Genomic DNA, 22,674 nt, shown 5'->3' with positions numbered 1-22,674 from the left:
GTGATATAAACAATATGTTAATGATTAAATTAAACAAAAGACAAACACACACACACATGACAGACATGTCCGTAAACGATCTCTCTCTCTCTCTCTCCCGCACCACTGTCCGCAATCAGCCTTTATCCCTCTCTGAGGCTTAATTAGCCTGATAAGGGACCGGATGTGTACAATCATGACCCGGCCCCGCCATCCGCCCTGTCACATTCCTCCCTTGTTCTCTCAGGCAGTGGAGCACCCGGCATGACGTACACCCCCCACCCCCCCTTTCCCTGGGGGAGGGCGTGCCCTAAGCCCCGTCTGCCGGCAGGTCATCCCCTTCTACCTGGATGAGGGAGGGGACAAGGAAAGGGATACAGAAATATTAAAAATGTTCCTGTAACAGTGTGGTACCCCCCCAAAAAACACAGTATAATTTAAACGAGAGGGAAAAGGCCAACACGGAGCGGCAGTGAGAGAGAGAAAGAGAGGAGAGAGATTAAAATAAACCACTTACTCGCCAGTTCTCCGATACGCAAGTTCCTCGGCCACTCCTCCATCCTCTAATGGACGACAGCCACGCCTCTCCGAGCGGATCGGCGGCAGTCCTCCAGCCCCTGGCGGACGGAACGCCCCGCCGCGTTCTCGGGGAACAGAAGGGGTCTCCCCCACCCCTGGCAGTGGTTCTCCCGCTCTAGGTGGTCGGCAGCGAGCCTCTTCTCCCCTCGCGGTCGCCGGCCGTTCCTCCGCTTCCAGGCGGCCGGGCTCCTCCGTCACCCAGCAGACGGCTGCGGCTGCTCCATTGGGGTGGATGGTAGTGGCAAGAAATCTACTACGGTGTATTCCCTCCTCCTTCCTGGATTTCGGCACCAGTGTAAAGCAGTTCAATGGAAAGGAGGCGGCGAGAACCGGCCTGGCGATATAAACAATATGTTAATGATTAACTTAAACAAAAGACAAACAAACACACATGACGGACATGTCCGTAAACGATCTCTCTCTCCTCTCACCACCGTCCGCAATCAGCCTTTATCCCTCTCTGAGGCTTAATTAGCCTGATAAGGGACCGGGTATGTACAATCACGACCCGGCCCCGCCCTCCGCCCTGTCACATAAACATAATTACTGTTTAACCTGGTTTCCTTTCACCCTTGAATCTTAGAATTGATAAAAATCCATCTGGTCAAATCTTTTGTGAATTTATAGATCAGAATGTCTCAATTAATGAAACTGCAAACAACTAAGTCTTGACATCTGCTCTTTCAGGCAAATGATCTTGAATCTGAAAACAGTTCCCATTCTAATTCTTCAGTCTGCTGGTAGTTGTCATCATGACGTGTCCTCTGTAAAACTTAAACTTCTTGGTAAATTGCTTGAAGGTACAGTAGAGATTCTGTCCTTTTTGAAAGATAAATATAATTTCACGTCATTGTTGGCATTGGACTTACAGTATGATGACTATCTTATTCCATTGAGACTATTTTCAATGGAATAAGATATTTTCTTCATCTTTTTGTCATTTTCCATCTGGCAACTAAACTGTAGTCTGGTGTAAGCTATAATCACCCTTCCCAACCACCATATCTTCATCATGAAGTTGGCTCCCAAGTCACGGTTCTCAGACAAGGTTCTTCCCCAAGACTCCATCCTACAGCATTTAGACAGTCTCAATCAGTTTTATTTTTGAGCTCATTTAAATATCTAATATGTGTCCATTTAGTGCCAAATTAATTTACAGCTAAAATTAAAGAGTAACTAATAAACGTCAAAGCTTTATTCATCCTCAAGGGTGAATTTCCATGCATCCTAAACACATTTTTCACCTATGATAACCTCAAAAGAACTCAGCCCAGATCTTTATTAGCTGAACAGACAACCCTGCCCCTAAACACTGTAATGAAAAAAACAACTGTGACTGGTCACTTTATATGTCAGTTAGATAGCTTTTCCTGTCTAAATGGGCGGTTCTAGACCAATAGAATCTGCTATAGAGCCCAGACATTTGCCATAGTTATAGTAACTATAACTGCATGTTTCTGAATCCCCTCAATATACAATTGTGGAGCGGAGGGGGGCGGGGCCGGGTCGGAATATTGCGCGCCCGGTCCCCAATCGGCCTGATGAGGCGCGCGAGGGATAAAGGTGGCCGGTGACGATTGTTAGAGAGAGAAAGAATTACGGGCATGTCCGCATGTGTGTTTGTTTATGTGTTTTTTGTTTTAAGTTTCTTATTAAATGATTATTTATGTTGACAAGCCGGTTCTCGCCTCCTCCTTGCCCATCGTTTAACTGTTTTACATTGGTGCCGAAACCCGGGAAGGAGGAGGGATGGCCGTCGCAGAGTCCTCGACACTGCCGTCCACCCAGGGGAGCGCCGCTGCCATCTGCCGGGTGACGGAGTAGCCCGACCGCCCGGATGCGCGGTACGGCCGTTGTCCGCGGGGCAAGTGGGGACTGGATACGCCGACCGCCTGGAGCGAGGGAGCCTCTGCCGGGGGCGGAGGAGTGCCCTGCCGTCCCCAGAGACGCGGAGGGGTCGAGGGAAGACCGCCGTCCGAGGGAGGAGGGAAGAAACTCTCCGACCGCCCGGAGCGGTAGAGCCGCTGCCAGGGGCTGAGGAGTGTCCCCATTTGCCGCCAGAAAAGCGGAGGCGCGTTCTGCCCGCTGGGGGTCGACGGTTTCACTCCGGTTCGCCCGGGGGCGGAGCGGCTGTCGTCCACCTGAGTGTGGAGGAGTGTTCGAGGACCACGCAACGGTACATCAGAGAACCGGTGAGTGAGCTTTTTCTCTCTCTCCTCTCTCTCTCCCTTTCGCACCGTGTTGGCCTTTTCCCTCGCCTATTTGTTGTTGTTTTTCCCCTCCTGTCGCCTCCCAGGGCTAGGAAGAATGTAAAACAGTTAAACGATGGGCAAGGAGGAGGCGAGAACCGGCTTGTCAACATAAATAATAATTTAATAAGAAACTTAAAACCAAAAACACATAAACAAACACACATGCGGACATGCCCGTAATTCTCTCTCTCTCGAACAATCGTCACCGGCCGCCTTTATCCCTCGTGCGCCTCATCAGGCCGATTGGGGACCGGGCGTGCGATATTCCGACCCGGCCCCACCCCCCTCCGCTCCACATTCCTCCCGGCGTTATCTCAGGCCGGGGTGCCACCGGCATGACGAACACCCCCCCATCCCTGGGGCGGGGTGTATCTCGCGTCCCGCGTGGTCATCCCCACCTTCCTCGCCCTGGGAGGAGACAGGAGGGGAAAAACAACAACAAATAGGCGAGGGAAAAGGCCAACACGGTGCGAAAGGGAGAGAGAGAGGAGAGAGAGAAAAAGCTCACTCACCGGTTCTCTGATGTACCGTCGCGTGGTCCTCGAACACTCCTCCACACTCAGGCGGACGACAGCCGCTCCACCCCCGGGCGAACCGGAGTGAAACCGTCGACCCCCAGCGGGCAGAACGCGCCTCCGCTTTTCTGGCGGCAAATGGGGACACTCCTCCACCCCTGGCAGCGGCTCTACCGCTCCGGGCGGTCGGAGAGTTTCTTCCCTCCTCCCCTCGCGGACGGCGGTCTTCCCTCGACCCCTCCGCGTCTCTGGGGACAGCAGGGCACTCCTCCGCCCCCGGCAGCGGCTCCCTCGCTCCAGGCGGTCGGGGTATCCAGTCCCCACTTGCCCCGCGGACGACGGCCGTACCGCGTATCCGGGCGGTCGGGCTACTCCGTCACCCGGCAGATGGCAGCGGCGCTCCCCTGGGTGGACGGCAGTGTCGAGGACTCTGCGACGGCCATCCCTCCTCCTTCCCGGCTTTCGGCACCAATGTAAAACAGTTAAAGGATGGGCAAGGAGGAGGCGAGAACCGGCTTGTCAACATAAATAATAATTTAATGAAAACTCAAAAACACATAAACAAACACACATGCGGACATGCCCGTAATTCTCTCTCTCTCGAACAATCGTCACCGTCCGCCTTTATCCCTCGCGCGCCTCATCAGGCCGATTGGGGACCGGGCGCGCGATATTCCGACCCGGCCCCGCCCCCCTCCGCTCCACAACAATATAGTATGTTAAAGCGTGAACACATTTGAGTGACACCTAAGTGTCCTACACTGTGTATCTGTATGGCCAGATACGGAAAGACGATTTGAGTGACTGTTCATCTGATAATTTAGAACAAATTCCAATTCACTCGAGCTGTGAGTAGATGTGTGATGACCTGCAAATTACATGCCTGAACAGTCGAGATTTCTGCCGTTCATGCGGCGCAACCATATAGCTGCCTGGTCAGCTATATATATATATATATATATATATATATATATATATATATATGTAAAAGAATAAAGAGTTAAAGAAACAACATAAATTAATTACAACATGATGTATGTTTGCTCTTGAAGCTGCACACACACACACACACACACACTAAGGTTGCTTTTAAAACTCAGATTAGCTCATTAGAGTGTACTCTTCATGGTCCACTGCCAGAATCATGTCAGATTGTAGAGTAAATGGACTGCAAGTAAGTCAAGGATGTGTATTTATGGCCCTCCCTGTGACCTCCATCAAACAGAAAGTTCAGGGTAAACATATCGCCTGCCACCACTAGCCAGTTACTTTGACCCATAATCCATCCATCTCACAAAACATGGAGCCCTAAAGCTTAGCCAACCCACAGAAATGCCACCCATCCCTAAAACCCTGTGCAGAGTGCAGAAAAACAGGGCAGGCACAGGGAATGCCGCCCTCACTGTAGCTGCCATGAGGGCTGGAGGGTCAAGCATTTGTGATGAGTTAAGAGCAGAAATGCAGACTGTGAGAAAGATAATTGAAATAAAATGTGTGTTTTTATTTACTTCAGAGCAACTGTGATGCTTTGAGGGTGTTTACCATTTTTTTTGCAATGCAAGGGTAAATACAGACATGCCAACATTCTGGGCATGAGGCCACTAGGAGAGGCATGTGGAGCTCCAAACACACACACACACACACACACACACACACACACACACACATACCTACTTAACCACAAAATGAGGTCGTATGACAGAATACCCTAACTTTGGGGACACCCCTTTCTAGAGGGTCTAGAGACAAAAGAAAAACATGACTGCACTTCAGGAGATGCTCTCATTACAAATATCACTTGATATTTTCAATAAAACCTTTCCTTAAAGACCTGACAAATTACCTTCACTTTAGGGACAGTATTTTTTATGTCACTTTTAGGGACATACACAAACTCTGATCAAGTCAAACTTTTAGGACTTTGTGGTGATACACAAACTCTGATCAAGTCAAACTTTTAGGACTTGATAATTAAATAATATTAGAGGGTGAAAATGCTACAAAAAATTTATTCCAAGTAGGCAGAAACATGCTTCAATGCAAAGTTCTCATATTGACAAGAAATGTACAAGCCAGCACAGAGATATCATTGTTAGAAAGTAAAATATCAGTTTCTTCATGGTTGAGGATTAGACAACTGAATTTTTATTTGGACTTTTGAGATGCCACAATTAGACAGGCAAGCCACAATTCTTCTCACTATTAACTTGAATTGCTGTATAACCTTAAGAAAAAAAAATGGTTTGAACCAAATTCAGCAGTGAGAACCAATATTGCAACCAACTGATGATGTCATCGTGCTTGAATCAGCAAAAACTTATGTGCTAGTTATTTTACTTCTAAGTGCATCCCCAAGTACAGGTTGCTGTGTCACTCATGTGACTCATGCCACAGATCTATTGACACCGAACTCCAACCACCTCCTGCAGGTAGTGCTGATGTCATGGTTGGGAGGATTACTTTGAAATGTATTCCACTACAGATTACAGAATACAGGCTGGAAAATGTAATTTGTAACATGTACCATTAGATTACTCAAGGTCAGTAATTTATTCAAAATACTTTGGATTACTTCAGCACTGGTAGATTTTTTTTCACTTGTTTTGACTATAAAAACTCAAAATACACATGTTAAAAATACATTCTCTGAAAAACTGAAATATCTTATGCAGTGTTGTTTCTAAAACAAGATCACATTTATATGGATAAATATTCCTTCCATCTGAAAGCACTGAATATTAAAAGAAACAAATGACAATAAAATGCAAATTAATCTCTTTGATCTACAAAGTGGAAAACTAATATTACTAATATTTTGTATTTTAAATACGTAATCCCATTACATGTATTCCGTTTCTCCCCAAACCTGTCCGCATGACACATTAACAACTTTTCATGCCATCCTAAACTGCCAGTGTAAAAGCCCTCAAAACCGACACTATAGCGGACTCCAGCGTTACACACACACTCCACTTAATAGACATTTCGAGGACTCAGACGTTACACACACTCCACTTAATAGACACTTCGAGGACTCAGACGTTACACACACTCCACTTAATAGACATTTCGAGGACTCAGACGTTACACACACTCCACTTAATAGACACTTCGAGGACTCAGACGTTACACACACTCCACTTAATAGACATTTCGAGGACTCAGACGTTACACACACTCCACTTAATAGTCACTTCGAGGACTCGGACGTTACACACACTCCAATTAATAGACACTTCGAGGACTCAGACGTTACACACACTCCAATTAATAGACACTTCGAGGACTCAGACGTTACACACACTCCAATTAATAGACACTTCGAGGACTCAGACGTTACACACACTCCACTTAATAGACACTTCGAGGACTCAGACGTTACACACACTCCACTTAATAGACACTTCGAGGACTCAGACGTTACACACACTCCACTTAATAGACACTTCGAGGACTCAGACGTTACACACACTCCACTTAATAGACACTTCGAGGACTCAGACGTTACACACACTCCAATTAATAGACACTTCGAGGACTCAGACGTTACACACACTCCAATTAATAGACACTTCGAGGACTCAGACGTTACACACACTCCACTTAATAGACACTTCGAGGACTCAGACGTTACACACACTCCACTTAATAGACACTTCGAGGACTCAGACGTTACACACACTCCAATTAATAGACACTTCGAGGACTCAGACGTTACACACACTCCAATTAATAGACACTTCGAGGACTCAGACGTTACACACACTCCAATTAATAGACACTTCGAGGACTCAGACGTTACACACACTCCACTTAATAGACACTTCGAGGACTCAGACGTTACACACACTCCACTTAATGTCACTTCGAGGACTCAGACGTTACACACACTCCAATTAATAGACACTTCGAGGACTCAGACGTTACACACACTCCAATTAATAGACACTTCTAGGACTCAGACGTTACACACACTCCACTTAATGTCACTCGAGGACTCAGACGTTACACACACTCCACTTAATAGACACTTCGAGGACTCAGACGTTACACACACTCCACTTAATAGACACTTCTAGGACTCAGACGTTACACACACTCCAATTAATAGACACTTCGAGGACTCAGACGTTACACACACTCCACTTAATAGACTCTTCTAGGACTCAGACGTTACACACACTCCAATTAATAGACACTTTGAGGACTCCGACGTTAACAAACTCGTCTTGAATGACTCTTTGGGGGACTCTGATACTGATATACAAACAATTGAGGATAGAAAAACACACCACACTGTATTGTACTAGCAAACTTTTTTAAATTGACTTTGCAATATATAACATTGACAGGATGTTGCAAAGAATATTACATGCAAATGCACTGCATGCACAATCATTCTCTTAATCCTAAGAAATGCCAAGATGTTGAAAGAGCAGTGAACACATTGTAGAAGATAAAATATAATATATAACGAGATCGAGAACCTTGGCCTAAACAATTAACTATATCTTCATTCCTCCCTCTTTTCCTCTACTTCACTTTCACTCCTCCCTCTTTTTGTCTACTTCACTTTCACTCCTCCCTCTTTTGTCTACTTCACTTTCACTCCTCCCTCTTTTCCTCTACTTCACTTTCACTCCATCTTTTCCTCTACTTCACTTTCACTCCTCCCTCTTTTCCTCTACTTCACTTTCACTCCTCCCTCTTTTCCTCTACTTCACTTTCACTCCTCCCTCTTTTCGTCTACTTCACTTTCACTCCTCCCTCTTTTCGTCTACTTCACTATCACTCCTCCCTCTTTTTGTCTACTTCACTTTCACTCCTCCCTCTTTTCGTCTACTTCACTTTCACTCCTCCCTCTTTTCCTCTACTTCACTTTCACGCCTCCCTCTTTTCCTCTACTTCACTTTCACGCCTCCCTCTTTTCCTCTACTTCACTTTCACTCCTCCCTCTTTTCCTCTACTTCACTTTCACGCCTCCCTCTTTTCCTCTACTTCACTTTCACGCCTCCATCTTTTCCTCTACTTCACTTTCACTCCTCCCTCTTTTCGTCTACTTCACTTTCACTCCTCCCTCTTTTCCTCTACTTCACTTTCACGCCTCCATCTTTTCCTCTACTTCACTTTCACGCCTCCCTCTTTTCGTCTACTTCACTTTCACTCCTCCCTCTTTTCGTCTACTTCACTTTCACTCCTCCCTCTTTTCCTCTACTTCACTTTCACTCCTCCCTCTTTTCGTCTACTTCACTTTCACTCCTCCCTCTTTTCGTCTACTTCACTTTCACTCCTCCCTCTTTTCCTCTACTTCACTTTCACTCCTCCCTCTTTTCCTCTACTTCACTTTCACTCCTCCCTCTTTTCCTCTACTTCACTTTCACGCCTCCCTCTTTTCCTCTACTTCACTTTCACTCCTCCCTCTTTTCCTCTACTTCACTTTCACTCCTCCCTCTTTTCCTCTACTTCACTTTCACTCCTCCCTCTTTTCGTCTACTTCACTTTCACTCCTCCCTCTTTTTGTCTACTTCACTTTCACTCCTCCCTCTTTTTGTCTACTTCACTTTCACTCCTCCCTCTTTTCATCTACTTCACTTTCACTCCTCCCTCTTTTCCGTCTACTTCACTTTCACTCCTCCCTCTTTTCCGTCTACTTCACTTTCACTCCTCCCTCTTCATCCCTTTCACTTCTACTTTTAACAACTGTTTTTTCAAGAGAAAATGAAAAAGTGTTAAACACATAGTGGTGAACAGCTTATGAAACAAAATTCAAAAAAGTGCTGAATATTGAAAAGTCATTTTACTTCTACACGGCTACAAAGCACCCTTTTTTTTGAGAGTTGTGATCCTGTTTCGCACATAGTTTTTCAGGCCAGTCCATGTTCGCTCCTTCAAAGCCTCTGGCTCTGCTTCAATGCATCTTTCACAGTCTTGCTTACCAGGAACTTTGCATGTCTTGATGAACCTCATCATGTGCCTTTCTATTGCTTTTACCTCAATGTCCTCCCATTTTCTTTTTGGAGCCTTTAAAGAACCTGAAAAAAATAAGGAAATAAAGTTTTAAATCAGAACCAATCATGACATATTGTAATCTGTAGATTATTAGAAAATGTGAAAAGCCCTCAGATGCTTATTGCTCAGGGATGCCAACTGCTTACATTTCAGGAAAATTCCCAGCTTTGAAACCAAAATCAGTCACCTACATGATGTGTGTTTGAAAGAGTTTGTGTCGAGTGAGGATGGGGCCCAAATGGCCAATGGCAGTTAGTAATATTTGTGCTATTCTTTGACGATCTGACAGGAGTGCAGTTTTCGATAAACAGCTGAGAATAAGGTGAGGCTGCCTATGATCACATAATAGTATTAACACAATAATATTAATCTTCTGCTAAAGGTGCTGTTTCTCTCCTGGTAATGTTGTAATTAAAAATGACAAACAAAATTATCACGTTACCGTATGGGATTAATTAGTAAATTGTTCTTAATCGTGAGTAATGCATTTACCGTTGTGTTCTGATGTCCCAGTGTGTATACTGGGAGGACTTTTATAATGACGTCTATGTTGTGTGGCGCTAGATGACGCCACCAATCCAATGTTACTTTCAGTTTTTTCCTGCCTTTCCACAGGTGTGAATGTGGGTTAATACACACAAGGTTTTTTAATAATACTCTTTTACAAGTGGTGTATGCTTTTTTGAAACACTAAGTTTGAGTCATTGCAGTTTATATTGGTTATAATGATGCAAGTTCCTTGTGGCAATTCGCGAGCATATGTTAACCGCTATTTACCCTTTCATTTGCATAATAGTGCACATATTCATGAACGTGGCTGTATGGTTGCTGTGCAAAACCAAAAAGAAAGCTATATACTTCCAACTGATTAATATTGTGGAGGATGAGTGTTAAAGAGATTTAATGCCCATTTTAGGACTGCATAATACATTTAATTTATTGATATATCAAGGGCTTGCAAAAATTACATTATTTTAATACTTTAACTTTCATGATGACTTTTTCTTACACAATTCCCACATTGAATGAAGTCACAACAATTGGATCAAAAAATAAAAATAGACTCATTCAGAATATCCCACAATATGCTGAAATTAACTATATTCATTTATTTTACAAAGCAAATACAAATAATTGCATTTTGATATCAATCGTAAATGGCATAAATAAATACAGTCAGGTCCATAAATATTGGGACATGGACACAATTCGAATCTGTTTGGCTCTATACACCACCACAATGGATTTGAAATGAAACGAACAAGATGTGCTTTAACTGCAGACTTTCAGCTTTAATCTGAGGGTATTTATCAGGTGAGCGGTGTAGGAATTACAACAGTGTGCATATGTGCCTCCCACTTTTTGAGGGACCAAAAGTAATGGGACAGATTAACAATCATAAATCAAACTTTCACTTTTTAATACTTGGTTGCAAATCCTTTGCAGTCAATTAAAGCCTGAAGTCTGGAACGCATAGACATCACCAGACGCTGGGTTTCATCCCTGGTGATGCTCTGCCAGGCCTCTACTGCAACTGTCTTCAGTTCCTGCTTGTTCTTGGGGCATTTTCCCTTCAGTTTTGTCTTCAGCAAGTGAAATGCATGCTCAATCGGATTCAGGTCAGGTGACTGACTTGGCCATTGCATAACACTCCACTTCTTTCCCTTGAAAAACTCTTTGGTTGCTTTCGCAGTACGCTTCTGGTCATTGTCCATCTGTACTGTGAAGCGCCGTCCAATGAGTTCTGAAGCATTTGGCTGAATATGAGCAGATAATATTGCCCGAAACACTTCAGAATTCATCCTGCTGCTTTTTCAGCAGTCACATCGTCAATAAATACAAGAGAACCAGTTCCATTGGCAGCCATACATGCCGACGCCATGACACTACCACCACCATGCTTCACTGATGAGGTGGTATGCTTTGGATCATGAGCAGTTCCTTTCCTTCTCCATACTCTTCTCTTCCCATCACTCTGGTACAAGTTGTTCTTTGTCTCATCTGTCCATAGGATGTTGTTCCAGAACTGTGAAGGCTTTTTAGATGTTGTTTGCAAACTCTAATCTGGCCTTCCTGTTTTTGAGGCTCACCAATGGTTTACATCTTGTGGTGAACCCACTGTATTCACTCTGGTGAAGTCTTCTCTTGATTGTTGACTTTGACACACATACACATACCTCCTGGAGAGTGTTCTTGATCTGGCCAACTGTTGTGAAGGGTGTTTTCTTCACCAGGGAAAGAATTCTTCGGTCATCCACCACAGTTGTTTTCCGTGGTCTTCCGGGTCTTTTGGTGTTGCTGAGCTCACCGGTGTGTTCTTTCTTTTAAGAATATTCCAAACAGTTGATTTGGCCACACCTAATGTTTTTGCTATCTCTCTGATGGGTTTGTTTTGATTTTTCAGCCTAATGATGGCTTGCTTCACTGATAGTGACAGCTCTTTGGCTCTTATAGTGAGAGTTGACAGCAACAGATTCCAAATGCAAATAGCACACTTGAAATGAACTCTGGACCTTTTATCTGCTCCTTGTAAATGGGATAATGAGGGAATAACACACACCTGGCCATGGAACAGCTGAGTAGCCAATTGTCCCATTACTTTTGGTCCCTTAAAAGTGGGAGGCACATATACAAACTGTAGTAATTCCTACACCGTTCACCTGATTTGGATGTAAATACCCTCAAATTAAAGCTGAAAGTCTGCAGTTAAAGCACATCTTGTTCGTTTCATTTCAAATCCATTGTGGTGGTGTATAGAGCCAAAACGATTTGAATTGTGTCGATGTCCCAATATTTATGGACCTGAATGTATATTGTAAGTGACCTGCATGCAATTTGGAACAAAAGACAACTTTGTGATCTCTGGGATAGATCGTAAATACTGTAGGCACCAATGCTCTTTTTGGGAAACACAGCCCTGATCTTTCCCATTATACATTTTAAAATTAATTTCAATTTAAAAGGTAAAATTTTAGCACTTTCAAAATCAGTGATTATTCATGATTAATGATGTAAAATTATGTGATTCATCACGATTAAAACTTTTAATTGACCGACAGCACTAGTTGTAATAAAAAACACAAGATTGTGTCATATTCTTATAAACAGCATTGTTTTATACTATGCATATGTTCTGTGATTAATGAATACAATTGTAATTACATAAAAAAAAGATGTGTGAAAATATAGAAGCCGAACAAAAGCCAGCAAAACAGCGAAACCTTACTGAATGTACATTTAAATCATTTACTTTCTTTAAACTTGCAGTCTATTTTCTCTAAAGAAAGCCCAGAGGCATACCCCAAGATATAAAACAACCTTTTTACTTCCGAACTGGCCTCCCTGATTGTTGTCTTTAGTTAATATAAAAGTAATTCTTGGTGATTAAATGATTGGTTAAAACTTTGCTTACTTTGATCCTTTTGTGATCCAGACAGTTGAGCCGTCTCTTCTGGGGATGCTGACTGAGATGGGTCGCTGCAATCCTCCTCATCACTTGACATATCATTAACGAGGGGTTCAAATTGTTCTAAAAGAAAGCATTGATGAATGAAAATATAATATCATCATAGCATCATACTTTCAAATGTAATTTTTTTTCTTACATTTTCTGTCAAAAAACTTGCATAGACAAAAATATTAGCATAGACATGCAAGCATGCTCATACCATTTGGGTCAATTTCAATCTCATCAAGCGTCTTTCCTTTGAAGTCTGAGAGTGTTCCCTTTTCCATTGCTAACAAGACCTTGCTCATCTTTGCCAGCTGCAGCGTCCCCTCCGGTAAGCGGTAATATTGTCTGTGGATTCTGATATCATGACCGAGGAAATCAGCCAATTGATCTGCTTCGTTCTCATCAAGGTTCAAGATTTTTGACATGGTTGCTATGTGTTTCCTCAGCTTAGTTGATGACAGTGCTTCTGGATTCTTTATGCCACATTCCTGAGCAGCTCTGTAAATGCACTCTCCTCCTCGGTATGCAGGCATTGCTCCTGATCTGGCAAACAGAAAAGGATTCTCAGCTGGGACTTCACAAACCTCACGTGTTTCAACAAGCAGCTCCATGGCAGAAACCATTGAAGGCTTGAGAAGCACAGGAACCTTTCTCCCTCGTTTACCACGGATCTCAACTCGGGTGAAGTGCAGACACAACTTTCTCTCGAACTCCGAAAGACAGATCGCTAGGTCTTCATGTAGCTCAGAAGAATCCCTGCTTTTAAAAGCTGCCAAAAGCATTCGTGATACCTCACCTTCTCTTCTTCTGTTGAACAGGATGACTTGCGTCAATGTGACCTTAGCAAGAGCTGAATAGCTTTTTGCCGATGGGCAGTTTCTGAGCTTGCTTAGGAACTGTTTGTGTTTCTTTTCCAGATGTGCATGCAGAACTTTGACATCTTGAGTGAAAGGAATGATCTGAGGCGTGTTCCACTTGGCTTCTTTTAAAGTAGTTAAAGCACCAGCAGAAATGTATTCGTTCCATCTTGCCTGGTGTATTTTTCTGAAGTCTCGAGCACACTCAGCACGTTGATGGTCTCCGTACATCATGGCATTGCTCTCAACAATACTACAGATCTTGTTTAAAGAATGACCAAGTTTGAGAGCTAGAGAGGGAATGCGGTAGCAGTTTTTCTCTTCATCATAGCCAGATACAACTTTAACAGCTGAAATGACTTGTTTGAAATTTGCTGGAATGATGAAGTCCACCATAGATCTTAGCCGAGTAATCTTCCTTGCTTCAAGAAGAAGTCTGCCAACTTCTCTCATCTTCTGTCTGATGTAGTCATGTTTATTAACATCAGATCCCATCCTATTAAACATGTGCTCCCCCAGTTGCATGATGCAGCAGTCAGAGTGAACAACACGGGAAACTTCATCATAGTTCATAATGGAAAGTATATTCTTTAAACCTTTGCTCACTTCTAAACCAACTGGAGTTTTCAGAGCGCAGAGTGATCGGACTCTTTTCCTGCCCTTGGATTCATCATCTTTAGGTTTCAGAGGACAGTTCTTTAAATGTTTCCAAAGGCTACGCTTGTTGTAAAGCCCTTGGCAGTAAACACAGTGAATGAAATCCTTGGCTTTTTTGCTCTCTTTTGGACGGTAGCAGGCAACCATCTCTCCATGTCCATTTCTTGCCACATCTGTGTTGTGGGCAAAGTTGCCCCTTTTTCTAAGGAGGTTTAACTGGATTCGCCTCTCTTTAGAATGTTTTGGAAACGCAACTGCCTTTGCAACGTCCACTTCATTGCGATGGACAGATTCAAGGTGTCTTGCCATTTTTGAAAAAGGCTTAGAGCAATAAAGACAATACTGCTTCTTATATGACTTGCGATCCTGCACAGGTGATGGCATTGATTGAATAAAAGACCTATCTTCAGAAGAGGGGTCTGTCTCTTTGGTTTTGCATTGCACTTTAGCATTTGGTGATGGTGTTGTCACGCCTGTGTCTGATGAACTGCTTGTATCTTTATAGCTTTGTGAAAAAGGTGAAGTTGGATTTTTCAGAGAACTTTTGACCATACCTTTTCCAGAAGTCTTTTCATTAGCTTCATCTAAGCTACTTTCAACCATGCTATATCCAGAAGCACTATCATCTGATTCGTCTGAGCTGCTCTTGGGTACATAGTCAACATCGCTGTAGTCTGTAACATCTGAATCACTGAGGGCTTTCCATGAGTACTGAAAAAGAGAACAACACATGATGAAAATAAGGATGTACAATTTCAGTAAGTTTCAGTGCTCAAATAAGGGGAGTGAACTTTTAAATAAGATAAGGTGTTAGTAGTCTATGGGCATTATGTGGTTTCTGTAAATCTAATTAGCATTGTACTGTGGTTACTTAAGTGTAATGACAAGCAAGACACTCTTTCAGGTTATCATACAAGCATTAAAAATGCTGCATAGCATGTCACGTACCTCTCACATAATTTCTCTAATAATCTAAAATGCCCTTCTTTGGAGAGTAATATGTGATTGGAATTTGAGTGCACAAAAATTTTTATCAAATAATTATGGTTGGACATTTATGTAATAATAGTGACTTATCTTAATAGAGATATTAAGACTGGGTGGCCGTTTCATCTCCACGATATACTGTATATATTTATATAGAAATAAAGTGTCAACTGGTGGAGATTTTTTTATATTGTTAATATCATTGTATGTAAATATCTAATGCTTCACCTGGTTGCACTGACAGACAAACATGCAGAAAGATGAACACACAAAATGCGGGACAGCATTGAATTTGATCATTCGCAAGAGGAATGTATTTTTATATAAAAATGTGCCGTTTTCTCATGTTCTCACTAGGGCTGGTTTATAGGATGATTTAATTGTATATCGATGAATAGAGCTGGGTAGTTTCCAAATATTTTAAACAGTATCCCATTTACCATGATTTTAAAAACGTGCTAATCGAAAATTAAACAATTAAAATCATTTCGGATTTTAGAGACAGGCTGTGTCAATTTTCATTGCTCTGTTGATTGTCGACATGTTCTCTAAATAGAATCAGCGGATGACATCAACGGATGATCACTTTTGCACTGATATTCCTGGCCAAATTGAGAACAGATACTAAGGATGTCTGCATACTATTTACATGTCACAGCAAGCATTGTCCTACATAAAGACATTGGAGTAAGCCATGTGGATGAATCTGCTTGTTTTAGGTGCTTATGCCTCAAGTTGGCTGGAGTTTGTTTTGTGGAATATTTCTTACAGGACATTGGAGTGAGTTTGACTGCACAAAGAACTGAATAGATGCTTTGTGCAGGTTCCGCTAGCGGCTGGAGCTTGTTTTGTGCAGGCCCAGACCTTCAAGACAATTAAGTGGATGAATCTACACTTTTTTGTGTGTTTATTCCGCTTATGGGCTGGAGTTTGTTTTATAGATGATCTTCTGATGTGTAATTCTGTTTAAAAAAATTGTGTGGAAGCACCGGACTTGAGCAATCTGATGGCAAGTTTGTCGCAGGGACTATCGTAGGCGTACATGGACTGTTTGAGTTTAGAGGGATGGACACCAATTGGTGATGTTGTGCGCAGGGTTAATGCACATGTTTTTCTTTTTTTTGCTGGGGAAAGTTCGGGGTTGATTGTTGCACCAATGTGGAATGTGGTCTTTATAATTACATTTTTATCTAATTTCTCTACTATGTTAATGTCAAATACTAATATGAGTGGATTGTCACTCTCCACATGGAATGTGAATGGTTGGGACACCCCATAAAAAGAAGGAAGGTTATTTATTTTCTTAAAAACGTAAGAAATAGGATATAGTGTTTCTTAAAGAAACACAAGTTTTCTGCAGGAAGCTGAACATTTTGGGAAGATATGGGATGGACATGTTTTCTTTAGTGCTGGCTCGAGTAAGAGCAGGGGAGTCATTACATTGATAAGTAAACATCTACAATTCAAATGTCTCCAACGGATTAAAGTTAAATTAGAGTCATTATTTTTTTTTTTGAAATTCAGGGGCAAAGGTTGATTTTGGCTAATATTTCTGCACATAACAATGTGCATTATAACAATATAATGTTGGGAGGAGACTTTAATCTATTGATGGATTCAGTCCTTGATCATAGTAAAGGAAAAGTGTGTAAGTCCCCTAGAGCAACATCTACGCTTCAGAGGATGTGTACAAATCTTGGTCTTACAGATATTTGGAGACTTTTGAACCCATATGGTAGGGTCTATACATTTGAATCCATATGGTAGGGACTATACATCTTAGTCTCTGATCACACTCTGGTGAGTTTAAAGGTGTTGCCACATACAGAGAGAAAAAAAAAAAGAATATAGTTGGTGTTTTAATGTTTCCCTTTTGCAAAATTCTGAGTTCCAACTAATTTTAAAGTCCGAAATCATTGTTTATATGGAGTCCAACTGGTCCTCATTATCTTCTGTGGGCGTGGCTTGTAGACACTTAAGGCATTTCTTAGGGGTCGGATCATACAGTATGCCTCATTCATCAAAAAATCCAAAGCATGAGAACTCGTGGAGTTGGAGGGAATATTAAAAGTGCCGAGGCAGAGCTGAAGCGCCAAATGTCGTCTGATGGCCTCAGAGAATTGACCCGATTGAAATACAGATATAATACTATTTTGTCATACTTTGAGTCGGGGGACAAAGCAGGGAAGCTTTTGGCTAGATATATAAAGGAAAGAGTCTTTTTCTACCATTCCCTCAATTAAATCTGCTGCTGGTGAAATATTTACCATTGATATTAATAATACTTTTAAAGAAATCTATCTTGATCTTTATAGTTCCATGTTTTCGTCTACTGATGAAGATATTAGAAATTTTGTGGAACCATTAGATCTCCCTAAACTGTTGACTGAGCAAACATTTTTTATTGATTCTGGAGATAAACTTGGAGGAGCTTGGCGAGGTAATTAAGCCCTTACCTACAGGCAAGGCTCTGGGGTCTAAATTCTATTTAACTGGTCTAAATCTGAAACTTTGGCTCTGACAGCATACTGCCCGTAAACAGCTTTTCATCTGACATCTTTCAGTGGCCCAAACAGGGCATTTAGTATTTGGGTATTTTATTCCCAGCAAATTTATGTGAATTTATGTTAATTTTGACCATTTAAAAAAAAATTTGAGGGATGTGGGCAGGTGGGGTATGTTGGTTAATTGTATATGTTTTTAAGTCATCAAGTATTTTATTTGGACTGTTTGTTTATATGCGTGTCTGTTGTTATTTTATGTTTGACCACTGGAATGTATGTGTGGTTGCAGGTGGTGGGGGGGTACATAAATGTTAAAAGTTGTTTAAATTGAGTTCTATTTCATTTTTAGGAGGCAGTAACTGCATTACCCAAGCATAAAACAAACACAAATTAATGTGCATGTACCAGAAGCTAAACTGGTATGGCGACATCCACAGATTGTCTACTAAATGTGTATACCCCACCTCCCTTAATGAGACAGGCTCAGGTTCCTGTGATAAGCCATTCCCTGCGGTGGATGCAGCACAGGGCAAAGGTGATGAGGATTGCGGCACATTAAGTGGTGAATGTGATGGTGTATCAGATGTGCATACTTCAGTGGGTGACGGGGACAGCTGGAAAACATAATCAGAAGTAATATCATATGGACTAAATGAAAGGCTCAAAAGTACCAAAAAGCACCTGTAAAGAAATTGAGGTGTTAATTATTTGTGATGCGTCTGTGTTCATATATATTACTCACCGAGCAATCTTTTGTGACAGCTGTTTAGTGACCTGATCATGCAATAGCTTGAGATGTTTCTTTTCACTCTCATTCCTCTCAGTCTCTGCTCTTTTAAAGCGATTATAACAATCTTCATGATGTTGTCGCAACTTTGACATTCTTGATTGAAACCGCTGCTGTAGATATAAAAGAGGTATTTAGCTTAAGCCAAGAGTAAAATATACATTGTCAATGTTAAAAACTGTGGCACCTAAAGACATTTAAGCATCACTGAGGTGAGCCAAAAGGTAAGATGTATGTTTTGTTAATTTAACGAAGTTGTTTTATTTTTGGTAAGCACTGCTCTGGTATAGTTGAGGGAAAAGTGAGGACAAGTCAAAGAAATTTGGTATCACTTCTCACTTGACTTGTTAACACTTACATTAAGCGTCGTGGAAGGGAAGAATGTGACCAGAAGTGAAGATTATCATAACTTTTTAATTCTGTTATTTTCTTATAAACATCATTAATTTAGCTTGGGAAGACATTAATGGCCGGACTGCAGTTGTGTCGATTACATTGGGACTATCAAAATTTGGTACCTGTTGACTTGCATTGTACGGACCTACAGAGCTGAGATATTCTTCTAAAAATCTTTATTTGTGTTCTGCTGAAGAAAGAAAGTCATATTCATCTGTGATGGCATGAATATAATGAAAGAATTGTTATTTTAGGGTAAACTACTCCTTTAAGAGTTAGTTATATTGTTTTAATGCATTGTAAAATCCGGCCTCTAAGCTTCAAAATTACCCATTTTGTCATTACAAGGAGTGAAGCAGAATTAACTGTACTTACCGATTTCTGTGGGCCCAAACTGCTGACTGATTTTACATCACTGGATTCTGTTGACGGTTCATTTAAAGACTGGAGAAATATGAGACCGCAAAACACATTAGCAATTAATGACAGGAAAAAGGCATCATATATTGCTGCTTATGAATTCTAGCATTTTCTTTATGGTACCTTGGCTCTCCACGGCCAGTCCGAGTCGCCATAGTTGTAAGTGATTTCTTCACCTGGTAAAATGTCTCGTACAGCAAATAGACAAAGATGAGGCTTTTTCTTCACTTCAACAGTTCTCATTTTGCAAGTTGGATTTTTGTGCTCATCGTTGACAAGTCTTCCCAGGGACTTGTCTTCCTTGGATGCATCCATACTATATAAACACACACACTTACCATTAAATGTATGCAAGACATATACAGAAGTGTTTTTCACATCTACAGTCTGTTTTATATTAAAGGCACAGTTCACTATAATTCTCTCATCATTTACTCGCCCTCATATGACTTTCTGTCTCCTGTGGTAATCATTTTTGACGTGTTTTGGTCCTTACAATGTAAGCCAATGGAGTCCAAAGCTTTCAAGCTCAAAAAGGTTATAAAGGGAAAACATACAGCTGCTCAAAAAATTTAATATTGTGGAAAATTCATTCAAAAAGTGGAACTTTCTATATTCTAGATTCATTTCACATAAAAAATTATTGTTGCAATCTTGATGATTACTGCTTACAGCTCATAGAAATAAAAAATCCAGTATCTCAATATATTAGAATACAGAATTTATAATACAGAAATATCAACCTGAGAAGAGTTTTAATCAGCTAATTAACTCAAAACACCTGCAAAGGTTTCCCGAGCCTTTAATCTCCGTCTGGTTCAGTACACACAACCACAATCATGGGGAAGACTGGTGACTTGACAGTTGTCCAGACGACACTCATTGACATCCTCCACTAGGAGGGTAAGCCACAGAAGGTCATTGCTGAATGAGTGCTGTTCCATTCCAAGACCAGAGACAACGCCAGAACCGTCTTACCTGGGTTAAAGGAGAAGAACTGGACCGTTGCTCAGTGGAGAGGCCAGTGTGAAGTTTCCACAGTCAGTGATGATATGGGGTGCCATGTCATCTGCTGGTGTTGGTCCACTGTTTTCTCTCAAGTCGAGAGTCAATTCAGCCGTCTACCAGGATATTTTAGAGCAATTCATGCTTCCATCTGCTGACAAGGTTTTTGGAGATGCTGATTTCCTTTTCCAGCAGGACTTGGCACCTGCCCACAGAGCCAGAACTACAAGTAACTGGTTTTCTAACAATGGTATTACTGTGCCCAACAATACAGACAAGCTGATGGCCGCTATCAAAGCATCCTGTGCTTCCAGAACACCTCGGCAGTGCCACAGACAGATTGCCTCCATGCCACGCCACATTGATGCAATAATTTGTGCAAAAAGAGCCCTGACCAAGTATTGAGTGCATAAATTAAAATACTTTTCAGAAGGTTGACATTTCTGTATTATAAATTCTTTATTCTAATATTTTGAGATACTGGATTTTTTATTTCCATGAGCTGTAAGCTGTAATTATCAACATTAAAACCAAAAAAAAAAATTTCATGTGTAAGGAATCTAGAATATATGAAAGTTCCAATTTTTAACTTTTCCATGATATTCACATTTTTTTAGATGCACCTGTACCTCTCAAGTGTTTAGTCCATGTCTTCTGAAGTGATAAAATTAGCTTTGGGTGAGAATTCAACCCAAATATGTCATTATTCTCTATAAATCCTCCGCTGTAGTTCATGAGAGAAGCTGGTTTACGGTTGTTTGCACTTGACACATGTGCAGAGCACTCTACATTTCAAATGTGAAAGGAGTTATTCATTAATAAAGATTTATAGGGAATGATGACTTAAATTGGGAGTCAGATAGAATAAGAATGAGTAAATGATGAGAGAATGATCATTATTGGTAAAATTGGCCCTTTTACTCTCTTGAAGAAAAAGATCTCTTTGAGCTTCCCTGCTACATCAAGTCAACAGTTCTTGATGTACTTACCACCAATATTTTCCATGCCACTGAAAATCAAACAAGAATGTGCTCTCAGTTTCAGTGTAGTTTTTAGTTCGTTCAAGACTCTCCTTTGAACTCAGAAGTTCACCTCTGTATTCAAGAACAAAGTCTCCTCTGCAGAAAGATTCAGTGGTGAAAACGCCACGGCCTAAAGCAGAAAAAAACATTATTTTGATTACTGTTACAGGGTGTCTGCAATCTCATTTAATAAGTAAAAATGGAAATATCTGAAATGTACTAACATTTTACTAATTCAACAGTTCAGCTGCAATACAAAAGTAATCCAAAGTACTTATATTTGAATTGTCTTGCCTTTATATTTGCTGATGTACTGCTCTTGAAGACCAGGCTTTTCAGTTTCAAATATGATGTTATCTTCAGCATCCTGCTGAGGTCTTCTACGTCTTTTACGGATAGCCAGCATGCTGAATTCCACACATAGGGCAATTTTCATGAGGGAAAAAACGATTATATAAAATTAATGGAATAAACAAGCATAATTACAATGTAAAAAATATCTTAGAAAGAATTGTTCAATCAAAAAGAGAGAGAGAGAGAGAGAGAGAGAGAGAGAGAGAGAGAGAGAGAGACTCCAAATTAAATAATGACAGAATGTTGATTTACATTGGGGTTTAATCCCACTGGTCACAACTGTGATCACACTTTGCTTCCATGTTTGTGGAGTATTACAGTAAGAGGTAAGATATAAATAATGATATACACCAAACTATTTCATTTCTACTTCACCACAGAAAGATAATGTCCTCAAAGCAAAATATGTTAAAATACAAATAGCAAATTTGGTACCTTAGGTACTGCTATTAATGCATTTCTAAGATTTACACTGAATTATATCCATCAATACACAAATGTGACTAGTGGGAAAGCACAAACTTAATTGGCTTAATTGTTTAATCGTCAACTTCATAATTAAACAGGTTCAACTAACAATTGACATGAAGAACACAAGTGAATACAACGCTAAACATCGATTTATTAGTCAAGAATCTCTTATTGTATATTTTTATGAAAAGACATCTTACCTTTTCTTCCTTAATGAGCGTGTTCAGTGTTGTCGTTCGCGGGAAAAACTGTCTTCGCTCCATTAGACGTCATTGTCACGTGTCTGAATTCCCGGAAAACGAGGTTTGTCACGTGTTAAACTCGCAATGACACACATTCATACTAACGATTTCTGCCATATACGATATAAATAGTATGTTTAGTCTTGTAGGAAGCTTTTCTGAAATTAAATGTTTAGACAAATAT

At 41.1% G+C, this 22,674-nt stretch overlaps 1 protein-coding gene across 1 annotated transcript; it reads right to left on the bottom strand.

Moving 5' to 3' along the window:
• Positions 1-9,125: 9,125 nt before the first annotated feature.
• On the bottom strand, positions 9,126-22,371 carry LOC127652287 (uncharacterized). The gene is made up of 9 exons (XM_052138427.1): positions 21,718-22,371; positions 21,391-21,553; positions 19,520-19,712; positions 19,352-19,420; positions 18,568-18,693; positions 18,258-18,407; positions 13,003-15,013; positions 12,747-12,863; positions 9,126-9,357 (listed from the first exon to the last, which is right to left on the bottom strand). The coding sequence occupies exons 1-9, from the start codon at positions 21,857-21,859 to the stop codon at positions 9,137-9,139; spliced, it is 3,192 nt and encodes a 1,063-aa protein (XP_051994387.1). The 5' UTR covers positions 21,860-22,371; the 3' UTR covers positions 9,126-9,136.
• Positions 22,372-22,674: the final 303 nt, after the last annotated feature.

Source organism: Xyrauchen texanus, chromosome 12, assembly GCF_025860055.1.
Source record: "Xyrauchen texanus isolate HMW12.3.18 chromosome 12, RBS_HiC_50CHRs, whole genome shotgun sequence".
NCBI classification, from domain to species: domain Eukaryota; kingdom Metazoa; phylum Chordata; class Actinopteri; order Cypriniformes; family Catostomidae; genus Xyrauchen; species Xyrauchen texanus.
The sequence above is the reverse complement of the archived record's forward strand: the minus strand, read 5'-3'. Positions and strand labels throughout refer to the sequence as shown.